The sequence below is a fragment of the Aricia agestis genome, chromosome 16 (genome assembly GCF_905147365.1).
Source record: "Aricia agestis chromosome 16, ilAriAges1.1, whole genome shotgun sequence".
In the NCBI taxonomy this organism is placed as follows: Eukaryota; Metazoa; Arthropoda; class Insecta; order Lepidoptera; family Lycaenidae; genus Aricia; species Aricia agestis.
Genome location: NC_056421.1, coordinates 4,695,389 through 4,721,699, shown reverse-complemented (window position 1 = coordinate 4,721,699; position 26,311 = coordinate 4,695,389). Strand labels below are relative to the sequence as shown.

Genomic DNA, 26,311 nt, shown 5'->3' with positions numbered 1-26,311 from the left:
CAAATCGGCCGGGTCATAGCCGCCCGCGCTTATCGGCATAAAGTTGCATGGTACGCCATACAAAATTCTATTTATTTTCAAAAAATAACATGCATTATTCGATAGTACTACTGTAGATATTCTGTGCGGGAAAACAACCACTAAAATGTCACATTGTATAAATTTTTGTGCCTAATCTGTGCTTGAACTATAATAAAAAGATCCAAACATATTTACATACCAAGAAATAATAGTATGGGTGCCCTAGAACAAATTTTTGATTACAATCAAGCTAATTTTTTGTGAGTAGCTTCATTTTGATCAAAGACGAGAGATGAGAAGACGAACAACATTTTTATCTGCCAAAAATCTTGAAAGTGGTAGCTAACAGAAATAGAAAGGATTTCATATTTTGACTTGATGGTCCTAAAATAGGGATTGTTCTATTTGTAGGACAATGTTACTCTTAAATTATATAACTATTAACCTATCAATGTAAAAAAATATCAGCTTGTTAGGGTTCCGTTTTAGGGTTTAGTAGTCAACCAAGTTTTGCTGATTACATAACCCTATAACGGAACCCTAACGAGCAGATTTTTTGTACATTGATAGATTAATAGTCATATTATTTAAGAGTGACATTATCCTACAAACAGTCCATATTTTAGGACCATCAATTCAAAGTATGAAATCCTTTCTATCTCTGTTAGCTACCACTTTCGAGATTTTTCGCAAATAAAAATGTTGTTCGTCTTATCAAAATGAAGCTACTCACAAAAAATTAGCTTGATAGTAATTAAAAAAAATGTTCTAGGGCTCCCGTACTAGGTTAAACTTAGATTAAAAGCATTTATTAATATTTATCTAGACTTTGACAGGCGTGGAAAGGTATTCAGTTATCACTTATCAATCAGTCTTGAGACACTTGGTAAGATTTACCACTGTTTCACCCCTTTCTGATAAGTCTCGGATAGGCTATCCACAATTTAGCTGACAGAGTATGAAGTATCTGTCAGATTAGTTGTGAATAGCCTATCCGGCACTTATTGCGAAGTGGAAAAACAGGCCCTTAGGCATTAGTTCTGATCTTAGTTAGGAGCCAGAAAATCCTTGTGCTAATGTTATACACACCTGTATCCTTGCCTCGTTGAGTTTTGTCGTTCTCGCGAGCTCCTCGCGGCAGTAGATGTCGGGGTAGTGAGACTTCGCAAACGCCGCCTCTAGTTCCGCTAGTTGTTCCTTGGGGAAATAATATCATTGCTACTTATCATGCCACAAAATTGTTTCGGAATAGATTATAGTACGAAATCTTTGTGCTTTTAAAGAATTTAGATAAATGAGGTGAACGGCATTTTGATTTCAACTTTAGTACTAAAATCTCTGTTAATTTAGATTCTCTTATTTAAAATTCTTAATACATTCATGTGTTTCAGGCGACACTAACTTAATATGGTTAAGTCCGTATTTAACATAGTGAAGTCAATGAAAATACGTGGCGCTTTACACAGAGTTTGCCATACTGCGTCTTGTTCCATCCCGGCTTCAACTTGTTCCATAGTTATTCATCGTGCTCCATAGTCATTCATCGTGCTCCATAGTTACCTGTGTGAAGGTCGTCCTGTGTCGTCGGCGTGCGGGGGTGGGGCAGGAGGCGGTGGTGGGCGTGTGGCCGGCGTGCTGCGGGCCCAGGGCCGGGGACAGCGCTGCGCCCGCGCCGCTCCCGCCCGGCTCCGGCTTTAACTTTTTGAACGCTCCTTCCGCTGTTGAATAGTGGTTTTGATTAAAGGTTGGGTATAAGCTGCCTTTACATCTGTGGGCCTTATAACAGTGGTGGTTGCCCACCTCACTAGATCATAGGCGGATTTTTTTTCTTTATTAGGAACAATAAACAGTTACATGTTAGAACTTAGTTACTACAATTACATAATAGAAGTGGTAAACACATAACCCACACCCATGGGCGTACCGAGGGGGGGCAGGGGGGGGGCAGCTAATGGATCATGTTGACGCCCCTACTAAGTATATTATCTAGTACTTTTATCTATTAAAATCAAAAATTAAGAAAACGAATTTTTGCCATTTGCTTGCAATACAATATTTACACAACTAAAAATTATATTTTTTTTATTCTTTATAAACTCCTAGCTTATAAAAAATCTGATTTGCCCCCCCCCCCCCCCCCCCCCCTGGCCCAGAACCTAGGTTATTTGCCCCCCCCCTGGCCCAGACCTGGGTATTTTGCCCCCCCCCTGGCCCAGAACCTAGGTTATTTGCCGCCCCCTGGCCTAGACCTGGGTATTTTGCCCCCCCCTGGCCCAGAACCTGGGTACGCCCATGCCCACACCACTGTTCACAAATTAAAAATTCGCGGCGTTCGCTAGATGTTTGGGCGCGCAGGTAATTACGAGTTACTAAAAGATGTAACTCCAGGTAATCCAGGCTTTCAGAAATTAACAAAATGCTATACTAAAGAGTTAAGGTATTGTCTAGGCGAGATAATTGATCAGTACTCTATTAATTTAATTACATAGGGAATGTTCACAATTCTTGTAGAGTGTCTGCTGCCTACCTGCTGATTCACTATGTAATAGTTAATAATATGATTAATAAGTCTTGGTCTAGATATTTATTTTATTCTAACCGATAGACCAGAAGTACCTACGTACGTAAAAATCGAAATTCTAATACTGCTCTATGTAGAGATGGAAAATATTAAGAGATAATAATTTATGTTGAAATCCTTCAGAAGATTCTGGAGCTATTTAGGGACTTGGCTACTACATACTTTTTTGTTTTTGACAATACTAATAATTTTAGAAACCAAAAATTTGCAAATGTAGCAATAATACTTTTTACAATATACCAACTATAATAGGAGGAAAAATTAAAAAAGCTTAGTGTTTTTATCAATATCTACTGATTTTCTATAATAATTTAATACATTTATTTTTTACAGTTACGTAAAATAAAGTGAAAATTATTATTTGGATACGGGTAGCAATTTAGAAATAAGTATTAACTATCCAGTCCATACAACTACGTATTAACATGTTATATTCATCCGAAAAAAATATCGGTTGAAGTTAAATACTGTATTGTTACACAGGTAAAACCGTAAGATAAAAGCTAGAACGCACGCACCAATTAAACAGTAATAATCAAATAGGTCGGTACTCGTTAGATACTAAAATCCTAGCGTAAACCGTATTTTCATGGAGTTGCAAAACTGTGTTACACTAATCTATCAGATCATGTAACCCTTTCAGCGACCGGTATCAAAGAAATGCCTTATTTGCATAGCGGGTCGCATCGACCCGTAGGTCAAGTTCGGAGCACGAGGTAATTGCGTTGCCGAACACTGTTACAGCCCATGATTCCACTCGGTGACGTTTAGGGACTTCCAAGTTTCCGCAGATAACACATTTTTGGATTTATTGATATTGTTTTGTGGCTAAGAGTGTAAAATTATAACTTTTTTAGAAATTAACATAATATACATAATTTATGAATATACGAGTATTATGGACTACTCGAGACTGAGGGCAACCATGTTACCATGGTGACATACTTAAGAGCTCACCTGACTCTAAAAATCAAACATCGTCCTTCTCTCCTTACACTCACGCCCGTCTTTCATATGCCAGGTGAAAAAGGACGGCGCGAAATCATCGCCGAGTTAATTTTACTTGAATAAAAGACGAACTATAATGATTATGAAAAAAGTGTTTTGAGCAAATTTAGGTTTTATCAATGCCTTTTTAGATATTAAAGAAAAGACAACAAACTTCGAAGATCCAAGCAAAAATGTGTCTAAAACAAGGTTTTTTGTAAAAAAGAAACTATCGAGCATTTTTTGAGTAATCGTGTTTTCGTCTTGAGCGTTTAATCTTTATGAACTGAAGTTACTTGTGTCAAAAAATCAGTTTTCTAGACCTTACAGATTTTGAGATCTATTTATGTTAAAGTATGTAGTCAAGTTAGGGTCATATGGGCTCTTAAATTTAGTTACTTCAATAAAATAATATGGGCGAAAATATACTTCATATGGCAAAACAACGTTTGCAAAAACAGCTATAGTAATAATAATTAATATAATTCACTTACAGACCATTTAGATTGACTACTGAAAAACTATTAGTTAATGATATTATTATTATTAAAATAACCAAAACAGCAGAAAAGTTTTATGAACTCCATGAACGATCAAGAAAAAAGCTGTAAATATTTGATGGGATTCGTGCAGTTTTTAAAGTCGCTCCTTTCTGCATTTTTTATCCCGATAACTGCGTTACACGTATTCAAAATGTTAGTGAAATTTTCACAGATGTTTTGAAGCTTATCATAAAAAAATGCAAAGTTCGTAATGAACGTTCAGGGCAAATTTAATCAGAGAGCTTTTAGTGTTCGTTTTGTAGCTCTCGTGCGCTTTCATTCCCTCACATAGTTGCGCGGAGTCTTTAAGCTCGTCTACAAAAAGTCGTATATTGGCGACATAATCAGTTTACCTTTGGTTTCTCTGAGCTTTGGAATTAAGAGGGGGAGATTTTAAAAGCACCGTCGGAGGTCGGTTTGGCGAGTACTCATGCATTCCCTTTGACGGCGTCCCAGCTACTTATTAATTAACATGGAGCTAAGTGTTTGCGTCCGCGGTAAACGGGGCCTTTTAGCGTTTTTTTCCAATGTTTTACAGGGTTTGACGTTTATTTTTTTATGGCAAAATTGCGGTGTGAGGTTCCGGTGACGCGAGTCAGTGGACGGACAATATGGGACATTTGTTCGGGGGTGTAACGGAGATTCAATGTAACGTGTCATCAGGGGTCCTAATCCCCTAATTATGACGATTGACATGAAAGCGCCATCTGTGTAGCGCGGAGTGTCGGGTGACGGCGAGGGTGTTATCTTAAAAAAGGTTTTGTCTTTGATACGTCACTGTATCTATAATTTGGCTTAACAAGAGCCCACCCCACCCTAGTAGTAGCTGGTTAAAAATTCATGAAAGAAATTTTAAATAATACTTTTAAAAAAAGCCCTACTTACTATTTGAGAAAAACTTTAAATTGTATGTAGGTAATAAAAAACATTTAATTTTTTTATCGAAGAATAAAATATTGTCACAATAATGCATAATATTATGTGAGTATAATCCATACTAATATTATAAATGCGAAAGTGTGTCTGTCTGTCTGTCTGTCTGTCTATCTTGTTACCTCTTCACGCTCAAACCGCTGAATCGATTTTGCTGAAATTTGGCATGGAGATGCTTTGAGTCCCGGGAAAGGACATAGGATACTTTTTATCCTGGAAAAATGTACGTACATCTAGTATGTACATCTAGTATGTTATAATTTATGTTGTGTGTGGTCATAAAAAGTAAAAATAATTATGTTTTTAAAAATACATACGTCGCACTAAAGTGTATTATTAAGTATTTTATTTATTTTATACAGAATATCTTATTTTATATACTTAACTAAACATTATACACTATTCGGCTAAAAACCAATTCAAAAAGGTTAAAACATTTCACTGATTCTAACCGTTCCTAAAATCCCTTTATCAATAGTCGGATAAAGCACTTAAAAATCGCATTTTTGTATAAAATAGAAGTGTATTTGCGATTTGGCACCCCCTGTGCGCTCCGGGGGCGCGGCGGGGCGCTTCGCCCTCGGCCCTCGCGTCGGGGCTTCGCCCTCGAGCCCGTGCATATGTCGCGGGCCCTTAATAGACTTGTAATCGGCGCAAATGCCGCAAATCCTGCCGATTGCAATCTCTGTCAAGATTATCAATCAATTTTTGACCTCAGTCTGGGGTCTGGTAATTAGTTATTATGTTGCTGTTTATTTACTTCTGTTGACATGAATATTAAGGAGTGTTTCGTTTTGGAAATTGGTCACAACTCATAATTATTCTATCTGTACCTACTCCTCTAAATGCGAAAGTGTGCGATTTAAATGTGGTGGAATGAACAAGATGTCATCGTACAACTTAATTTTAATCATTTTTAATCAACCCATGAATAAAATATTATGGAAAAGAACATCTAACTGCCTGAATTGTCCATTTTAAAAAGTGTTAATAATATGGCCAAGGGCTACCTTCTAACTTTACTCTCAAGTCTCATCTAAACTTTTTTCAGATGATATTCGGTTTTTAGTATTTTTTAAATCTGACCGGTACTATTGTTGATTGAACGCACCTTATGAAACAGAAGTTTACAAGTATACAAAGTTTACATTTTATCTATATATTAATACGTGAGCCAAAAACTTTGTATCCCTTTTGACGAAAAATGGGGAAAAGTACGTGAATGAAATTTTGCACAGTTATAGTTTATATGGTGAAGGAGTGCATCGAGCTAATATTATTTTGAAAATATGCTTTTATCATAAATTTTTTTTAACAAGTAAAACATTACACACACTACAACACACACACTAGGAAAAATGACAGATTTTTGAATGACAAGCCTATATATACGAATCATTTATTTATGATTGAAGTCTGTTGACAAGAAGGTGACAAATCGAAAATGGATTACATTTTTTTTATTGAATCTTAGATTCAATCCTATTAGACAATGCTTACACGGCCAGTTTGAGATCAGCTGAGTCCCAGAGACAAGAGTTGAAAAAATATGAAAGTCAATATTTTTTTACAAAATATAGGTACTTAGTAGTCCTTTTAATGTCGTTGAAACTAAAGTCGAATTTCGACCATTGGGCGATCTCTAGTTGTTTTAAAAATCTAGTTTATAGTTTTGTTACAATGAATTTACAACTGACTAAAGCCCGATCGATTTACCTCGAGTTCCTCGAGTTTTGAGACTGATTCTTATTTCATGCTGTCATAGACTAACCGGACCGACATACAAATACAAAACACATTACAAGCTGGTAGATGTCAATGGTTTCCGCTCAATAGTTACAACTTGTACAGATCATTCAGGGTTATTTTGCCTCTAAATATGAAAAGAAAATATAGACTCTATCTCGTCGGTATAAGGGTAAAAGGCAAAAAAATGCTAACCCGTTGGGCAGCTGATCCCAACAATGGGCTTAGCGGATTTGGTGTAGTTAGGGTGCGCGTGACGATTGTCACTCCATTATGTCGAGAGCACTCCACTTTTATTTATGCGCATATTGCTTAGCTATTAAGGGTCATTATCGTTCAATTATTTTGAAGGATTTAAATATTAATTGAGAAAATATTAAGAGTTAGACAGCACAGAACATGTCGCCAAAGCGTGCTGTGTCTTTTGTTTGTGTTTTTTTAACAAGATGTACTGTTTGTAAATGTGTAAAAATCAAAAAAATATAAAATATAAATAATTTCTTAAGTCCTTTTGGACAAGTAAAAAGTGTATATCTATCTAGTAACTATAAAGCAATGTTACCTTTTTTGAAAGATTTAAATGTCATTCATAGATAACTTTGTTAAAATGATAGCTCGAAGCTCGGTAAAATTGTAGGAGCCGAATTCAAAATCCCTTTTTATAAGCCGTAACAACATTAGGTACTAATAGAAACTAACCGCCAAATCATTTAAAAGCCTTTCTTTACCCTTGACCATTTGATTAAACTGACAACATAAAATTTAAGAACTAATAAACTCCTAAGTCCTAGTTTAACCAATAAATAACTCTAAACTGTACTTTAATAAATTGTCACCGTAGCTGTGACATTTGACAGCGGCTGTCAAACATATTGAGACTTGTTCACTCGTTCACAAAGGCCGTGATCCACCGCGGCACGCGACCTCCACGCGCCGCGCGTTACACGCGGTATTGACTCTACACAACGGTTACACCTGGATGTACTAACCGGAGAAATACTACGTTCTCACAGAAAACCGGCGTGAAACAGCGCTTGCGCTGTGTTTCGCCGAGTGAGTGAGTTTAACGGAGGCCCAATCTCCTACCCTATTCCCTTCCCTACCCTCCCATATTCCCTTCCCTTCCCCTCTCTACCCTCCCCTACCCTAACCCTATTGCCTCTAAAAGGCCGGCAACGCACCTGCAGCTCTTCTGATGCTGTGAGTATCCATGGGCTACGGAAGTTGCTTTCCATCAGGTGACCCGTTTGCTCGTTTGCCCCCTTATTTCGTTAAAAAAAAAAGATTTAGACGTTAAATTGACAAATGTTAAAATTATTGTTACTAATCCATGCTATTCATACAAATATTATAAGAAATATATTCTTCTGTTATCTCTATACGCTTAAACCATGGAACTGATTTTGATATTAAAATAATTATAAAGCACATTGACAAATTACCTTCAGCTGTGACACTTGACAGCGGCTGTCAAACATATTGAGAGTCATTCACTCGTTCACAAAGGCCGTGATCCACCACGACACGCGACCGCCACGCGTTACACGCGGGTTGACTCTACACAACTCTTACACCTGGATGTACTAATGTGGAATAATAACAGCATATAGTCAACAGATTTAAATGTTAAAATGGAGGAGATCAAAATATTTTATTTTTATTTTTTTTTATCTATAGACGCTTCACACCACGTCAGTCTGGCCCCGTGTTCTGAAGGACTCGTGTTACGGGTACCAGACAACGGAAATATATTTAATACTTTTATATTATAAATATTATGTTTAAGATTTTTATTACATGATACACATATTTAATACACATCCATGACCCAGGAATTTAGAAAAACTTTTTGTTCCGTCGGCGGGATTCGAACCCGCGACCCCCGGTTTGAGCTACCAACAGCCCACGTCATATTAAAATTATATTTTATACTAATCCATGCTATTTATACTAATATTATAAGAAATATGTCTGTTTTCTCTATATTATGCCTACGAAAGAATTTATTTTGATATTTCTTCGATGGTACATGTTAAATTCATTGTTATCAATCCTCATTGTCCTTACTATTCATACTAAGTTCTTTTCATTCATTCATTGTAAGAAATATGTCTGTCTATTATCTAGGAAATACTTGAAGTACTGGGAAAAGTCAGCACAGATTTTATGTCGGAAAATGTACAGTTTGAACGATACACAAATGTTGGTGATTTTTTTGGGCAAGCAATTTTATTTTTCAGAATTTGTTTGAAATTCCCTCTCCTGATAACCATAAACATGATTTATCATCAGAATTTTGAAGCTGTAATCATAGACGAATATTTTCAGTGCGTTTGTAATAGCTTTGTATAGGCCAATCCTGTAAGATTGTGGTGAGGACGCTAATTATAATTATTAAAGGAGCCAATTTTAGTGCACTTTCTGAGGTATGACTTGAGTAGAATCCTTTAAAAGGTTAAAGGTAACACAATTAATGACATCACAATGGTACGTATCTCTAATAATGTTCAGTCTTAGAGCTTTATTATACTTACTACAGAGTTATCCTGTACACGTACTGTCTACAGTAGGGCGCAGCGAGCCATTGTTGCCTCTACGTGACTCCACACGGCTTCTGCCGCTGATCGAGGGTGGAGCTATGTTGCTTGTTCGGAATTCCGGACAAATTAATTCCGGAATTCATATATAAGCAACTAATTGGTAATTTGTTTGTAGATAAGTGTGTGCATGAGCGGTCCCAAGAGGAATTCTATGTAAGTTTAATATTTTGATATAGGCATTGTGCCTATTATATTCGTTACCTTCCCTAAAATCTCTATTTACAGGTCATTGTTTTAACGCAATCATCGTTACCGCTGATCATTTTTATTAGGTAGTAGCTACTAATGACTTTTCTCATTAAATAAAGTCACAGTCGATTATTAAAGTCACACATTATCTCCCGGGTAAGCGCCATACCCACCACTCTATTAAAAGAAACTCAGAATTTACATTTAGCTAATTCAAAAAAACTAAATATAAAAAGCTTCATCAAAACGAATTGGATTATGTACTTTGAAAAAATAGGCTCATACGTCGCACATACAGAGTTTAAACGTGGCCGAAACCGTTTGAAAATTCAGACTCGCTCGCGGCGGTAGAGGGAGGCGGGAGTAGAGGGGGGAGGGGGGTCGTTAGTGACATTTCGTATTCATGACGTCAGCCTGCGGGCCGATTGTTTGCAATATTACTCTAATTGGAATTGTAATACGTACATATTCCGGATAGTGTCCGAACGTGGACCGAAATTCTAGTCTTCGGTATGTGAAGCACGGGCGTTTAGTGCGCTGAATAGTAATGTTAGATATCGATTTTTCGGGTACTTTTGTGCTGTGTATACTGTGTTGTTTTGGAGATAAAGAAACTGAGTAATTCATATTAATATTATAAATGTACCTACCTGTCAGTCTGTCTATTTGTTTGTATGTTACCTCTTCACGACTAAACCACTGAACAGAACTTATTCTAAATTTGGTATGGAGTAACTTTGAGTGAGATTAAGGACATAGTATACTTTAACATTTATGATGTATAAAACTACTAGCTAGATCTCGTTCAAACCAATTTTCGTTGGTAGTTTTTATAGTAATGTACATCAAAATATATTTTTTTAGACTTACCATGTACCAGTACTTTAGAAGTTAGAGGGAAGAGTCACTTTGGAAGAGTCTCTCTCGCAAACTATAATTCAGGTTAGAAAAAAAAATATCAGAAACCTCAATATGATTTTTTAAGAATCCATAGATATCCCAAAATAGGACAGCCAGAAAAATATGAAAAACTGATAATGAACAATTATGGCTTTGGGGAAAGAAACCAAAGAGGTCAGAGATTAATCGACTTCGCCCGCGAACATAAACTAGCAATCCTAAACACCTTTTTTCGTAAAAAGCCTAAACAGAGATAGACATGGCGGTCACCGAATGGATTACATAATAAAAATGAAATAGATTTTATACTGTCAAATAACCCTGGATTATGTCAAAATATAGAGGTCCTAAATGTAAGCTTTCCATCTGACCACAGACCAGTTAGAGCTACTATAGTAATGAGTACAACACAAAAAAAAGGCGTACGGGCTACAATAATAAAAGGCACTTGTCACTAAAAACTGAACAAGAAATAACAAGATACAAACAAAACATCTTAGATCAGGTGCAAAATTTGACTCATTGTGTAGAAAAAACATCTGTACAAGCATATTACAATATTTTACTTAAAGCTATATCCCAAAGCTGCCGTACAAGACGCCCGTACACCTAAAGAAACAGCAAAAACGACACACAAAATTTTGCATGAACGCACGTTAGCTCTCATAAAGAGAAGGCAGGAATTGCACCGTACGAAAAATAAAACAAGAGCAATGAAAAACGAGTTAAAAGCCTTATACAAACTAATAAGCAAATACATAAAGCTCGACTACAAGAACTACAGATTAAAGACTTTTGAATTCCATTTGAAACAAACAGGAAGCTCAAAAAAACCTCTGAAAGAGCTACGAACAAATAAAGGTTAGATAGCTTAAACAGCAACGGCATGTTGGTTAAAAATCGAAAAGATATCAATCATACAGCAACAGAGTTTTACAAAAATCTCTACAGTGCCAGAACAAACGAATATAGCAACCACAAAAACTGTACAAATGAAACCAACTTTGAAATCATTCCACCTATGTCAGAAAACGAAGTAACCGAGACAATTAAAAGGCTAAAAATAGACAAAAGCACAGGGCCGGACGGCATCACCAACGAAGCCATAAAGATTGCTTGGCAACACCTTACTCCACCCTCAACTTACCTTTTTAACAATATATTAGAAACAGCTGAAATGCCGTCACAGTGGAAAGAGTCAGATATTATTTTGATTTACAAAAAAGGAAATGCAAAAGATATTGCAAATTACAGACCGATAAGCCTTCTCTCTTGTCTCTACAAACTTTTCGCTACAATTATTAACAGCAGAATTAGCAGGACCCTGGAAGCAAAACAACCGATCGAACAAGCTGGCTTTCGAAAAAGTTTCTCAACGATTGACCACATACATACGTTGGAACTTATAATAAAAAAATATCAGGAAAAACAAAGAAGTCTCTACATAGCGTTCATCGATTATAAAAAGGCCTTCGACTCTGTATCACACTCTAGTATATGGACCGTCTACAGGACCAGGGAGTTCACCCAAAATATATAGAATTAATCAAAAATATTTATAATAATAGCGTAGCGAGAATAAAGTTGGAAACCACTGGACCGACATTTGCTGTAAAAAGAGGGGTAAAACAAGGAGACCCCCTATCCTCAAAATTATTTATATCGGTCCTAGAATCAATAATAAAGAATTTAAAATGGGAAAAAATGGGACTCAACATCAAAGGGAATTATCTATGTCACCTGCGTTTTGCAGATGACTTGGTTCTGTTATCGGAAACGAGCACACAACTCCAATCCTTGATCGACTCCTTACACACGGCTAGCAAACATGTGGGACTAGAAATGAATCTAACAAAAACAATGGTCATAACAAACAGCTCAAAATACAGAAATATATCAATAGACAACGAAACTCTACAATACACTGATACGTACACATACCTTGGAAAACTAATTGGATTCGACAGAAAACTAAACGAATTGGAAGTAGAGCGAAGAGCGCAAAATACGTGGAACAAATACTGGTCGCTCAGCGAGATATTTAAAAGCAACTTGTCCATAAGTATAAAAACAAAAGCGATGAATACCTGCCTCCTACCCTGCCTGACCTACGCGTGTCAAACTTGGAAATTCTCTAACAAAATTAAAAACAAGATTACCACCTGCCAACGCGGCATAGAAAGAAGTATGCTCAGCATCAGAAAAATACAAAAAATCTGCCACTCCAACATAAGGAAAATAACAAAAGCGAAAGATGCCTTAAACTACGCTAGAAAATTGAAATGGAAGTGGGCAGGACACGTAGCGAGGCTAGAGGACGACCGATGGACTAGCAGGATAACTAAATGGGCTGGCCCGTATGGTAAACGTCTCCAAGGCAGATGGGAGATGGGAGGATGAAATAATAAAAATAGCCGGTCGCTCCTGGCCAACAGTTGCTCGAGATAGAGAAAAATGGAATTCTTTAGAGGAGGCCTTCACCTTCAACTGAGGGTGCAGCCTTTCTTGCAGAGGAAAAAAAAAGTTAAATTAACATTAATTAAGTAATTAACAGTAGAGTAGTATAGTAGTATAGTTAGTTAATAGTCGCAAGTAAATTAAGAGTAGTTTAGACATTTTATAGTCATTATTATTTATTACCACTGTTGTAATCTTTTATTTTAACATTAGCTCTATTCTATCACATTTGTATCATAGCAAGAAATAAAAGGCTTTTTATTTTATTTTATTTATTTATATAGATATCCCATTCACATAGGTTAGATGGTTTTTTTTTGTTTCAGTTGTACTTATTGCACGGAGCTATCAGCTCCGTGACCTATTAGTATGGGGGCCCTAAAACAGTTTTTTGATTACTATCAAGTTAATTTTTTTTTGAGTAGCTTCATTTTGTTTTGCAACAGTTTTTTGATTACTATCAAGTTAATTTTTTTTTGAGTAGCACGAACAGCATTTTTATTTGCGAAAAATCTTGAAAGTGTGCTAACAGAAATAGAAAGGATTTCATAATTTGACTTGATGGTCCTAATATATGGATTGTTCTATTTGTAGGACAATGTTACTCTTAAATTATATAACTATTAACCTGTCAATATACAAAAAATCAGCTTGTTAGGGTTCCGCTTTAGGGTTCAGCTATCCTATCAATATCAGCTTAAGATAGTACCTAATTACCTAGGTTTCTGTACAAAGATTCACTGCAAAATATTTACCTAACAACTATTAAGGCATATAATATTATACTCTTTTTATATTTTAATATTTACCAACCTTGACTGACTGATGATAATACATCTACATTCTACATATAAATAAAAATTACTATGTTTAAGCACAAATCAATAATTTCTGCGTAAAGTGTACCACAAAAGTGCTCAGGTTGTGGGTTATACTAGGACTCGCTTCGCTCGCCCTGATAATACGAATAAAACCCGACGTTGTCAAACGTCAAACAAAACTTTTCGTTTACTGTCTATGCTGGTACTGCACTCTCGTGTAAAAACATAGCAGTAGTAATTAGTATTATCATTTATCATATTTACGAAAAAAAATATACAAACGACCATCCTTACTTTTTCCTTTCACCTGCACCACAGACATAGATCAAGATGATACTTATTACTTCGCGTTCCTAAACGACGAGCAATTTACTCGTCTTTCGAAAGTCTGTTCCTTAGTCTGCGCTCCACCGATATCGGAATCGGTTATCAATCGGAATTTTAAAAATGCCTGAATGCCTAATTGTGCCGTATAGAGCTGTAGAAATTCGAATAGAAACGTTGGCTTCGATAATGGACACGTTTCTTATCATCGGTACGTTACAGTAGGTCGGAAAAGAGTGGCACGCTCGTTTTCATACAAATGGTGGACATGCGGTATCTATCTTGATCGATGTCTGTGGCTTGCACATAATTAAATAATAATAATAAATATACTTTATTGTGCACACGTTAAGAAGAAAATTACACATTCCTTAAAAGAAAATGGTTGAGCTCATTGCCTTCTACTTAACCTTGTCGGTTCTTCGTTACGTGAATGTGTGGTGAAAAAAGCTTTCATAACCTGAAACCTTCCAGAAGCTGAAACCCTTTTTTATTTTAAATTTAAACCTATTTAGATTCAACTTATTATACAACAAAACTGTTTTTGTTGTGCAATAAGTTCTTGTAATAAACTTTATCAATTAGCTACCCCCATGGTATAAATAATATGTACACAATACTAGGTAAGTATGAAGTTAAATTGGTAGTATGAAGTAAAAGTGCTTGGGTTATAACATCAGATATGAATTTAATTAAAGAAATAATTTGTTGAATTAAAAAAATGTGAAGGAAATAAAAAATGTAAAAGATGGAAGGTAATTAAAAAAGAAAACAATTTATCAACAAAGAGGGCTGATGATGATTATGTTGAGATTTTAAATTCTGTAATAAGCAACAATTTAATAATAACTCATTGTCAAAATATTGTGTTCTTTGACAATCTTAAAATAACATTTCACGAAGGATGTAATGCGTTGAAATCTTTTACTTACACGAATGCTTTGTCAAATTTTTATTTAAGTCTACATTAAATCTAATATTATTATCATGTGCTGCTAAATTAATAAAAAACAATATCCATGAAATGAACATTATATTGTGGTTTCAACGCTGAAATAAAAAACCGCGTACAGGCCACGCAAAATTAGAGGTTACTGCGTTTCTTTTTATCTATGTCGTAATTGATGAAAATTAAATAGAGAGAAATTCTCTTCCAAATCGTTTGAAAGATTTTAGAACTCTCAAGAAGAATCTACGTTTCTTATATGAGAGCTATACTCTTATAATTTAGGTTTTAGAAACATTTTGATTGTACCTCTATATGTAATATGTATGTATATTGCATGTACTTAATAAAGTGTTCTATTTTTTGATGACATTTATCAACTTATCCAATGTCCATGTCACACGGCACACCACAAGTCAAAATTTGATCTATTATCTTTAAAGTTTAACTATGATTTAATGGTTATTCCAAAACAATGTTGGAATTATGCTCAAAGAAAACTATGTTTTGAACTAGGTATAGCTAGAAAGCTATAAGTTTTTTTTAATCTTATTTATTTTATAAGCCTTACATCCTGAAGATTAAGTCGGCTTAAGAGTTACATTTTATAATTATATTATAACAATTACTTTAGGACATTAGGGTTAACATATTATGAATAATGACTATTTTTATAGTATTCAAATCTTAGGCTCAGAGAATGTGTAATAAAATTTAAAAGATTGTTACTGTGTTTGTCAGGCTTTAACTATATTATGAACCTACCAAATTACCAACCGCAGCTATACAGCTATACCTACAGGTATTATAAATGTTATGTATAATTTAAATTGTATTCTATCACAAGTTACAACATTTGCTCGATTACTTACTACGATTAATATGCTCAGCGACCTAAAGTGGATCTTGCTTAAAATTATCTTGAGATGGCTGGATGTATTAGCTAAATTGAGATAGCGTCTTTACATCTAGTCTTATGATGTTTTGATTAGGTTATAGGTACAAGTTAATGAATTGGTAATCGCCTTATTTGAGATTAAGGCTGGATTTATATGAGGTGAACGTGGCCGCTACAGCGTGCACCGCGAGATCAAAGCAATATGTAGGATGTAACGATTGATTTTAATAGGGATGCGGTCACGCTGTCGTTTACATACTGCTTGTGATCAGTGTAGTCGCCGAACCGCGCGTTCAGGCGGACGCATATAAATCCAGCCTAAACTGAAAACACATTGTCATTTGTACGGTCAACAGTTCAAACTGTTGTAAAAATATAGGATGTAGCTGGAACCTTCCAAGATAGGCTAATATTGTATTATGTAACTCACAAATGGCGTTTTCCGCCCCAAGTCGTATTCGTCAGTATTGCATATCTACGAATACAATAAAGCCACCCTGATTCTTTTAGTTTAAGGGCGCTTGTACTGTCATTCGTGCCCGCGCGCGGATCTGGTGCGCATGAAAGTTGCCAGCCTCCTATCATGTTTTTCCTGTCATGCGGGCAACATGCGCACCGCCAGGAGCATGTTGTCACCCGCATGCGGACCAGATCCGCGCGCGGGCGACATTATATCATGACAGGACAACGGTGGCTCAGTTTAGCCTGACGGACTGACCTGAGTGATCCTGCAGCGAGCGGGTGAGCGGTGGCGCGGGCGGCGTGGCGGCGTGCTCCGCGCCGTACAGCCCGCCGAACTCCTCCGCCGAGGACGAGGACGCGTTGCTGCACTTGCGGCTCTTGTCCGGCGTGTACTTAGTCTCACCGCCCGCCGCCTGCTCCTCCAGCAGCCCACCCACGCCCAGTAGCCCGCCCACGAGGTTCGGCCGCAGCTCCTCCATGATCTTGGCGCCCTGGCCTCCGCCGCCGCCGCCGCTGAAGTTCAGCTGGCGGCTGAAGAAGGCCGGGAAGATGTTGAACTGCTGCGGGTCGGGCAGCGCGGCGAGCGGCGGGGGCTCGGCCCCGCAGGCCGCGCTCTTGAACTCCACGGTGCCGTAGCCGCGCGGGCCCGAGTACTCCGCGCCGTCGCCGTCGGCTCGGCCCCGACGCTCACTGACTAACCACATTATAGTGACGCGCCGGCCGCACGCACCCCGCGCGCTAATTGTTCGCGACTGCGCGCCGGCCGGCGCCGCCCCCGGCCGCGAGCGCTGCCACCCCCCGGCACCCCCGGCGCCCCCCGTGATCGATGGGGTCGCGCGGGGGGCGTGGGGGGCGGGGCCTGCCGCCGCCGGGCGCCGCTATTGGCGGGACGACGGGCCGACGGGCCGCGTCGGGCGGGGGAGCGCCGTTTGGCTCCGGGCGAGGTGCGCTTCTCTTTGTTTTATTGTCCCCATGGCTTCTCGACGATCTTGCGTTAAAAGTTTATGCATTGTACCATGTTTTGTTCTGAGAAACACGAAATCACGTATGAACTTCTTAAGGTAAAATGTGCTGAAATTCAGATGTGACGTTTCGGATCTGCGCTCGCGTGAAGTAGTTGTTCCGTCGGCAGTGTGCTTTCTTATTATTGCATAAATAATAAATATTTGTTTCCTTGCAACCCTGTTTTTATCCTAGTAATATTATAAAGGCGAAAGTTTGTTTGGATGTATGGATGTGTGGATGGATGTTACTTTTTCACGCAAAACTTCTGATGATAGCTTATTTATCGAGTAAGGCTATAGGCTATATTATATGTATTCACGCTAAGAGTAATACGACCAAAGAAACTCAGGAAAATGTGGGGAAAACGGGGCAAATATTAGAAAGGGTTTATCTCACGAACTACTGGAGCAATTTTTATGGCAATATTTGGCACAGATATAGAGTAGACCACGTGAAGAGAGTACTGACATAAGCTATTTTTTATGGGAAAATGTACGGTTTCAGTAAAATTCGTAATTTACGCGTTCGAAGCCGCGCGGGACATCTAGTAAAAAATATTTTGCAGAATTATCATAAGAAATTTAATAATATTTTTTATTAAATTATTAGGTAGCTTAAACCACAATCTGCCAGATCCATGTTTTGTACAATTAATAACAATTTTTAAAATTAAAACAGCAAAGCCTTTTAACAACGACGAACAAACAGACACAACAACAGTAACAAGTGTAGATACTGTAGAATTTAGATAATCAAAAGCGCGTAATTCGATATTAAATAGATAATATATTCAAATAGCATATCAATTTGAAACCATAATTAATATGATATGATAAAACACAACTGCACAGCTCTACCCTTCACTGATATGTATTCATTACAAATGCATTTGAATATTTCAATGAAGATAACATCGATATCGCTTTGAAAATTATTTCGACCACAGAGCTCGAAACAGGGAGATAAGATCTAACATTTTAATATCCACTTGTTTTTTAAAGTTTGGTATTTACCACTCTTATCTAATAAAGAAATTGGCGTTCATTGAGAGAAGCCTATGTCCAGCGGAGACAAGTACACGCCGACTATACATAGAGAGAAATAAAAATATGTAGTTTTATTATACATGAAACAATATTTAAAAACCGGCCAAGTGCGTGTCAGGCCACGCGCAATATAAGGTTCCGTAGTACTGCTAGTTTTTGGTAATTTTGTATAGTCAATGAATGTACATTTATAACGTGTTTTACACTACCTCCAACATCATTTGAGTTACGTTCAAAGGAATATGAACGAAAAGTTCCTTTATACTTCGCCGAATATTTTTTTTAGTTGATCGACTGACTGATAACTTATGAAGTCTTCTTAGCCGTGATAATTTTCTTTTAAATGCAGCATATTTCCTACTCCTGTGAATTTTTTCACATTTCCAGAAGCAACCGTTTAACTGGTAGAAGGGCTGTCCCCACTATGGACTCTAACGATTTTTTCCGCTTTGAAACTTCATATTTCAGTGGGGTGGACGCGAAAAAAAATTTATCCCCGCTTGATGTGTATCATAAAAAAATATTTTGTTAAGATTTTATATACCATTTTGTTGGCATCATTAATATCTGCATTCATGCTGAATTAAAGCTTTGTAGGTCTTATAGTCTCTGAGTAAAACCGCGGACAGACAGACAGACAGACAGACGGACGGACAGACCGAAACTATACCTAAGGGATCCTTCTTGACTACGTAACCCTAAAAAGGTTAAGAAAATACCCAGTAGACTGTACATCATTATAATTACTTTATTACAATACAGAACATTCTTTAACCGTATATTTTTTGTACAATGCAAAGTATGTATAATATTATGTCACGTAAGAAAGACAAAATATACATTGAACACAACGAATAATAAAAACTAGTTTTTATTATTCATAGATTGAACAGCCTGTTATTTGAAAACAGGCAAAGAAAAATATATTTCTGTTATAAGACTCTAAGATTACAATTTCTTTACTAGGAACGCTCTTATAACTTATTAACCTGATATAAATTCTTAATTTTATTTTTGAAAGTCGGCTAAAAATATATATTTGAAGTGAACTTTATGTATTTGATGTGGAAAGTTAAGAATTTCACGCTGTAACCGAAGTTGAGGCACCGTCTTCGGTCTTACAACTTTATTTGTAGTTTTAATTGATTCTGTGGAGTCAGACTTATGTGTTCGGGAGTTCAAACTAAATATAATTTGTGCTGTTGTAATGTTGAATGTTTTGAACTATCAAAGGGGCGATGTTTTAATGTTAAATGCCATTGATGATATGAATTTATTAAGTGCTAGCTGACACGGCAAGCATTGTTTTGCTATATAAATTATTTCTTGTATAAATGTAAAAAGTAGATAAAACCTATTTTTAGGCCTAACGAATGTACATAATAATATATACAAAATTCATTAATTAAGATCGGTTGAGCCGTTTTGGAGGAGTTCGCGCACAAACAAGGTAATATTGACAGGAAACGGAATTTCTATAATGATAAAGCTTAGGCCAAACCTACGCGACTAGGCGACTGTGAAGCGGGGCGTCAAGTTGTCAAATGTGTGTTTTGTATGTACACATATGACAACTTGACGCTCCGCTTCGCAGTCGCCTGGTCGCGTAGGTTTGGCCAAAGCTTAATACTGACTTTTATAAGAGCCGTAACCTAACGTTTTTGAGTTTGTTTGGAGCTATATTAAAATATTTAATGTTAAGGAAAGATGTCTTTGCAGTATGCAGAAATATGAGATTTAAAAATTAATGCTTTCCTAAAACTAAAATCATCGTATTTAATTTTACACCGTTATAGTCTACAAAGTACAAAAAGTGTACTTCGACCCTGCCAGGATTCGAACCTGGAATCTTCTGATCCGTAGTCAGACGCGTTATCCGTTGCGCCACAGGGCCCACGAGACACATGCCAAAAATAAAAGTTAGATGCAATAGTTAAATTATATTTCCTTGTATCTATTAGGGCAACAGCTACGAATAATAAAAACAAACCTACTAAACAAATTATAAAATGAGTTTGACAACAATAATTGTCATGTCAACCTGGTTGAATGTCACTCGAGTATATATATATACACGAAAAATGTGTACCGAACACATGCATAAATATGCATATATATATATATATATATGCATATTTATGCATGTGATATTATATGATATCGTATATAATGATATGATATTATTGTGATATTATGATATGATATTATTATATTATTATTAATATTATTATGCATGTATTCGGGTCACATTTTGTAGCCTTTTGGTGCACTTTTTTTGACGGAGGTACTCTTCCTTAGTTTTTATTATTCGTAGGGCAACAGCCACATATTCCGAAATAAGACTTTTTGTCTTTTCACGCTTAGATATAAAATTGGCAAAATATAGGTCTACATGCTGCATGCATTAAATTTACAAAATTTTCGCGATATGCTATTGTTTTTAGAATTATCATTTGACTTTGACCTCTTGTGACCGACATTTTACAATGATTGGCCGGTGTTATTGATATACATGTATTATGCGTTCATTGCAAATATGCCAATGCATATTATAGTCCTATGTCTGACGATAGGAAATATATTTTTGAAAATCTGCCATCCAAATTTGCCATCAGATCCTGGTAGACCGTACTTAACTATAACTTGTAGTTTTTAATTCTATAAGAGTACATAAAGTATATAGTATTATACAAATGTATGTATTTTAGAATAAGACGAGCTTTTGCCCGCGGCTTGGCTCGCATTAAGAAGTATTATTATATACAAACTTTCATCCCCTATTTTAACCCCTTGGAGGTGGAATTGATCAAAATCCTTTCTTAGCGGATGCCTACATCATAATATCTACCTGCATGCCAAATTTCAGCCCGATCGGTCCAGTAGTTTGGGCTGTGCGTTGATAGATCACCATGTCAGTCAGTCATCTTTGAGTTTTATATATATAGATTTATTTCGGAGCAACATAATTTAATCATAGCAACAAGATTTCAACACAAACTTGAGAATGGTGTTGTAAAATCCATCTTTAATAACCCGTCAGAGCGGTAATAAATAATTTGCGACATTTGTTTGGACATGTGTCCGCCCCGCCCTAGCGTCCTCGTTTGGGCACAATTACACGTCTTTCATCCTTTATTGGGGCCACGTGGCAATGTACTTTATTATATATATTGGATATGTTATTGAAAAAATGGATATTTAGTTATGTGTAGATTTTTTTAATTTTGTGTAATATTTCGCCTAGTAAACTCTACCATGTTCAAATGTTGTAGAAGATATCATGGTTGCAGTGGCAAAGTGAACGTGTGTGCGAAGAGGCAGCTTACTAAAAATTATTGACTGCGATGTATTCGTTACAATAATTGAGAAATAATAGTATGAGCATTGAAACAATACTATAAGTATTGTTTCAATGCTCGTACTATTATTTCTCAATTATTGTACATTACATTTGAAATAAGCCAATCCTCTTGCAGAAATCCTTGCTGAAATTCTCTTTATCGTCAAAGTAGTATAGTAATAGTAAGGGTACCAAAGATGCATTTAAAACGAAATATTACCATGGTTATTTACTACTAGCTGTTTAACCGAGCTTTGCTCGGTATCCGATGAAAATGACATTTTCTATAAATAATTCCTAGCTAGATCGATTTATCGCGTACGTCACGAAATTAGTGTAAATACCTAAAACTTAAAGTAATATTTAATATTTACGTATTTTTAACGTCTAAACTGTAATACGTCGTCCATTTGGCGAGTGTTTCCTGCGGCGCGGCGGCCCCGGCATCCGACGTCGCGGTCGCCTCGTAGCGTCACATTTTATCGCAAGCCTCCATATTTCCTCCACAGCAAAATGTTTCAGTAAATCTTAACTTATTTGTCAATATGAAAAAATAACAAGAGCTGCATGTCGTAGGAAAAGTGGAAAAAAACATTAAATTAGATATTGGTACATAATTATATGGTAAGGCTGGAATATACTAAACGTCTATAAGCTAGCAGTACAAATATACATTATGATTTTTTTATTATTATTTGTAACACAGTTTTCTATAATATGGTAGTACGCTTGTACTTTAAATATTTGATACACGCGTAGCGCTACGCATCGTAGATGTGCTACACCCTACGCATCGTAGACATGTCATGTGATCAATTCATTGCAATTTGCAATTATATTTTTTACTAGCTGTCCCGGCAAACTTGTTTTGCCGTATAAAGTATTCCGATTTTCGCCCATATTATTTTATTGAAGTGACTAAATTTAAGTATGTCACCATGGGAACGTCCATCGCTATCCCGTCACACAAACAATGGTCGCCCTCAGTCTCGAGTTGTAATAACTTACTATTTATTCAACAAAATATGCACTTATCAAAAAAAAAGTAGATATTGTCCAATTCTCAACCCTAGCCGATATGCTCGCTAAGATTCACGAAAATCGGTCGAGTCGTTTCAGAGCAGTTCAACCACGCACGGCGCACCCCGTGACACGAGAATTTTATATATTATAGATATCCAAAAGTTAGTAACTAAATATGATTTTTGTGTAATTTTCACTACAAAAAATTCACGAAAACTGTACATTTTGCTGTATTACAAGTAGCCTATAAAACCAGTACTTACCGAGCCTACATTTGAATTCAAATCAACCGTATCAACCTTTCTACAACATTATATGTAGAAAATGATCACAAAAAAGGTTCACTTAAATATAATTTTCAATAGATTTTATCTGTGTATACAGCTCCCGGGCGGGTAATGGCTGGAGATGATGTTTAATAAGTTTTTAATGGCCGCTACGGGGATCCGAATACGAGCATCTTTTGACAATTTACTCTCGCAGACTCGCTTCAACAGTGTAGTTATAGGATATAATAAAACTCTAAATTAATATTTTGATTCAAATCCATACTTAATCTATATATATAAAACTAAAAGGTGACTGACTGACTGATTGACATAGTGATCTATCAACGCACAGCCCAAACCACTGGACTTATCGGGCTGAAATTTGACCCCTATTACACTATTCCCTCTTAAAAGGCCGGCAACGCACCTGCAGCTCTTCTGATGCTGCGAGTGTCCATGGGCGACGGAAGTTGCTTTCCATCAGGTGACCCGTTTGCTCGTTTGCCCCCTTATTTCATAAAAAAAAAATGCAGGTAGATGTTATGACGTAGGAATCCGCTAAGAAAGGATTATGACTTGATTATACAACCATTAAAAATGTAGACCCTACGTTTCGAGAGATCACCTGTACCCTTTTCGCTCCACAAAACGTTTGAGGGGTAATTTTATAATTCTTCCCTCTCCTCCATTTTCTGCTATTAAATATTTACATTTTCCGGATTTCAGGTTAATTGAACGTAATCAGTTATTCACGTGATATAAAATATGCGATCGTTTTAGCGTCTTTCGGAATAAACGTTTGGATTTAATATTGATAAATAAAGATGAAAGTGTTTCCCATGTTAACTAAATATTTTGTACAAATATTAAATATTTTCATTTTGATTTTTGGCAGAGCATTTAGAATGGGTTGTCTTAATTTGATTAATATCAAGATTAAGTAAGAACCAGTAGAATTAAGCCTCGTTTCATGAGGCTCTATTCTACTGGTTCTATATTAATATATAAAAATAAGTCGGGTTTTCCTGACGTTATAACTCCAGAACGCACGAACCGATTTCCATGGTTTTGCATTCGGTGGAAAGTTCTCAGGCTCCGTGCGTTCTATAGAAAAAAAACAGAAAAAACTTTAAGAGAAAATCAGGAAAACAGGGAAAATCATTTTATGGCAAAACAATGTTTGCCGGGACAGCTAGTTCTATATAAAATAAAATCCATATAATATTATTTTGTCAGTAAAAAAGCAGTTAATCCTTACTTATTTACTAAAGCGAAACAGTGTGTAGGAAATATTATGTATCATTTTAAGGCAACGGAGTTTCAGACGTCATCAGCTAGTATAACGCTTTTGCTTTCCAACTAAATTCATAGAATAAAAAAAATAATATATGAAAGCTATAGAACTTATCGTTTTATTTTGGCAAAGCACAATCGTTTTGATTAGCTATATTTTACATGCACGTGGGCAACGAAATGCTTAACTTATGCAATTCTGTCACTACGGGGTTTCCATTGTAAAAATAAATTAACACTGCGAACACAAGGATAGAAGTAACCATTATGCTAATTGTGGTTTTGTTTTGTTATTTAAAAGTGGGTGTAACCCACTCAAGCAATGAATGAAAACGTTGATTGTTTGCAAAAATATTTTGACAAGATAATTTACAGTTGCCCGCTGTCAAAATTGCCGCCTAATTTTTGGCGCGCGCCGGACCCGCCTACTTCATTTGAAATTGGAACGGTTACTTTTTTATTGTTGCCACGTGTCGCTGACAATGAGATTTTTTCTTTATTCCCTTTTTACTTTTATTTTCGTAATATTGTGTAGAAATGGGTAATTACTATTTTCCGCCAGTCTCTCGTTGGAAATCAACCAATGAAGATAGCAAAAGATGTAGTATACAAAAAGACCTCCGACTTAAGAGCATGTCTATTGGTTCTCATTTGATTTACGATAGAAAGCCTGTTTTTATTCTAGCTATTTTCTCTGCTTCTTAATCTAGAGGTTTACTTTAAGATTTTACAACCACATTTTCTCGTACAGTCACGTACAAAATATGACTTTACTGCGTTGTTTATTTATTTGAAAATTATTTTTTGTCATAATATTATGGAACTGGTCCTTACTTACTTCTGTGGTATAACTTTGGGCTACTCGAGATAAGTAAGAAACTGACTACTGACAGTTAATAATAATAGTTTACCATGTTTGTAAAGTTTACAATCATCACCAAAAATTACTTACAAAATTTAGAAGAATAATATTTTGAAGTTCAGGCGCCTGTGGCGGTACCCACAATTTGCCTAACAATCCTGCATCTCGCTATCGAAGTTTCGGAGAACGGCAAGATATTATATACAACGTCTGAAATGACGTCAGTATGCTTCGGCCTGACCGAGCATGCTATCTCTCGTCGGTCGGAAGATCTCCCTTTTCGGCCGCCACTAACAACGTTAAATTGACAAGAACACGCATCCTTCTGGACATCAATCATCATCAACACTCCCCGCCCCTCCGCACCACGTCAGCAGACATCAAGCATAACCGGGTCGTCTCGACCATAAGCCGCGTTAGGCTTCCATATTATATCCAGTCTCTATATTAATATTATGCTCCATGCCTTGTATAATATGGTTTGTCTAGTCTCTACTCTCTATATGTAAAAGACAAATGTAAATTAAAAGTATATCTCGAGCTTTTCGGCTCGCCTGTACGCCGTCAGCGGCAGTCTTAAAAGCTCAGCAATTATACTAAAAGCACCTTCGGGCACGGGACGCGGTTTCGGCATCAATGTTGCACGATACACCCTCTTAACTCGCTAACTTTTCGTCTTATAAATCACAGGAATGATAAATAAACGAGTATGCAGAGGTAGGAGGTAGACTTATAAACGTTGGTCCTATAGCTATATGCCACTTGAATATTATAGAGTAGGTTTATTTTAAAATGTGTAGCATATCTCTATGTAACAGACCGATGGCATTTTCGTATTTGTTATGTTATAGTATGGTTAATTGGTTACATACATTGATCGAAATTCTTGAAAGCATTTCATGTAGTCTTTAACCCTCGACAATTCTGCGTTCAATTATTAAAATTAACATTATAAATAAGCTGTTAAGTAGAACTATGAAATGAGTATACGATTAATATAATATCTATACAGTGTGTTAGTTGACGGGCTCATTTGATGGTTTCAAGGACAACGGTGTTTACACTA

At 36.5% G+C, this 26,311-nt stretch overlaps 1 protein-coding gene and 1 non-coding gene across 2 annotated transcripts in view; both read right to left on the bottom strand.

Moving 5' to 3' along the window:
• The window catches only part of LOC121735108 (homeobox protein unc-42), a 29,429-nt gene extending 12,528 nt beyond the window's left edge, over positions 1-16,901 (bottom strand). Inside the window, exons 1-3 of the mRNA XM_042125811.1 lie at positions 16,664-16,901; positions 1,582-1,739; positions 1,111-1,218 (exon numbers count right to left, since the gene is read on the bottom strand). Coding sequence (XP_041981745.1) covers positions 1,111-1,218; positions 1,582-1,739; positions 16,664-16,886 — 489 coding nt within the window. The 5' untranslated portion in view covers positions 16,887-16,901. The remainder of the gene's footprint in view (positions 1-1,110; positions 1,219-1,581; positions 1,740-16,663) is intronic.
• Positions 16,902-20,279: 3,378 nt separating this feature from the next.
• On the bottom strand, positions 20,280-20,352 carry Trnar-acg. The gene has a single exon. It is a non-coding gene; the product is annotated as a tRNA-Arg (tRNA).
• Positions 20,353-26,311: the final 5,959 nt, after the last annotated feature.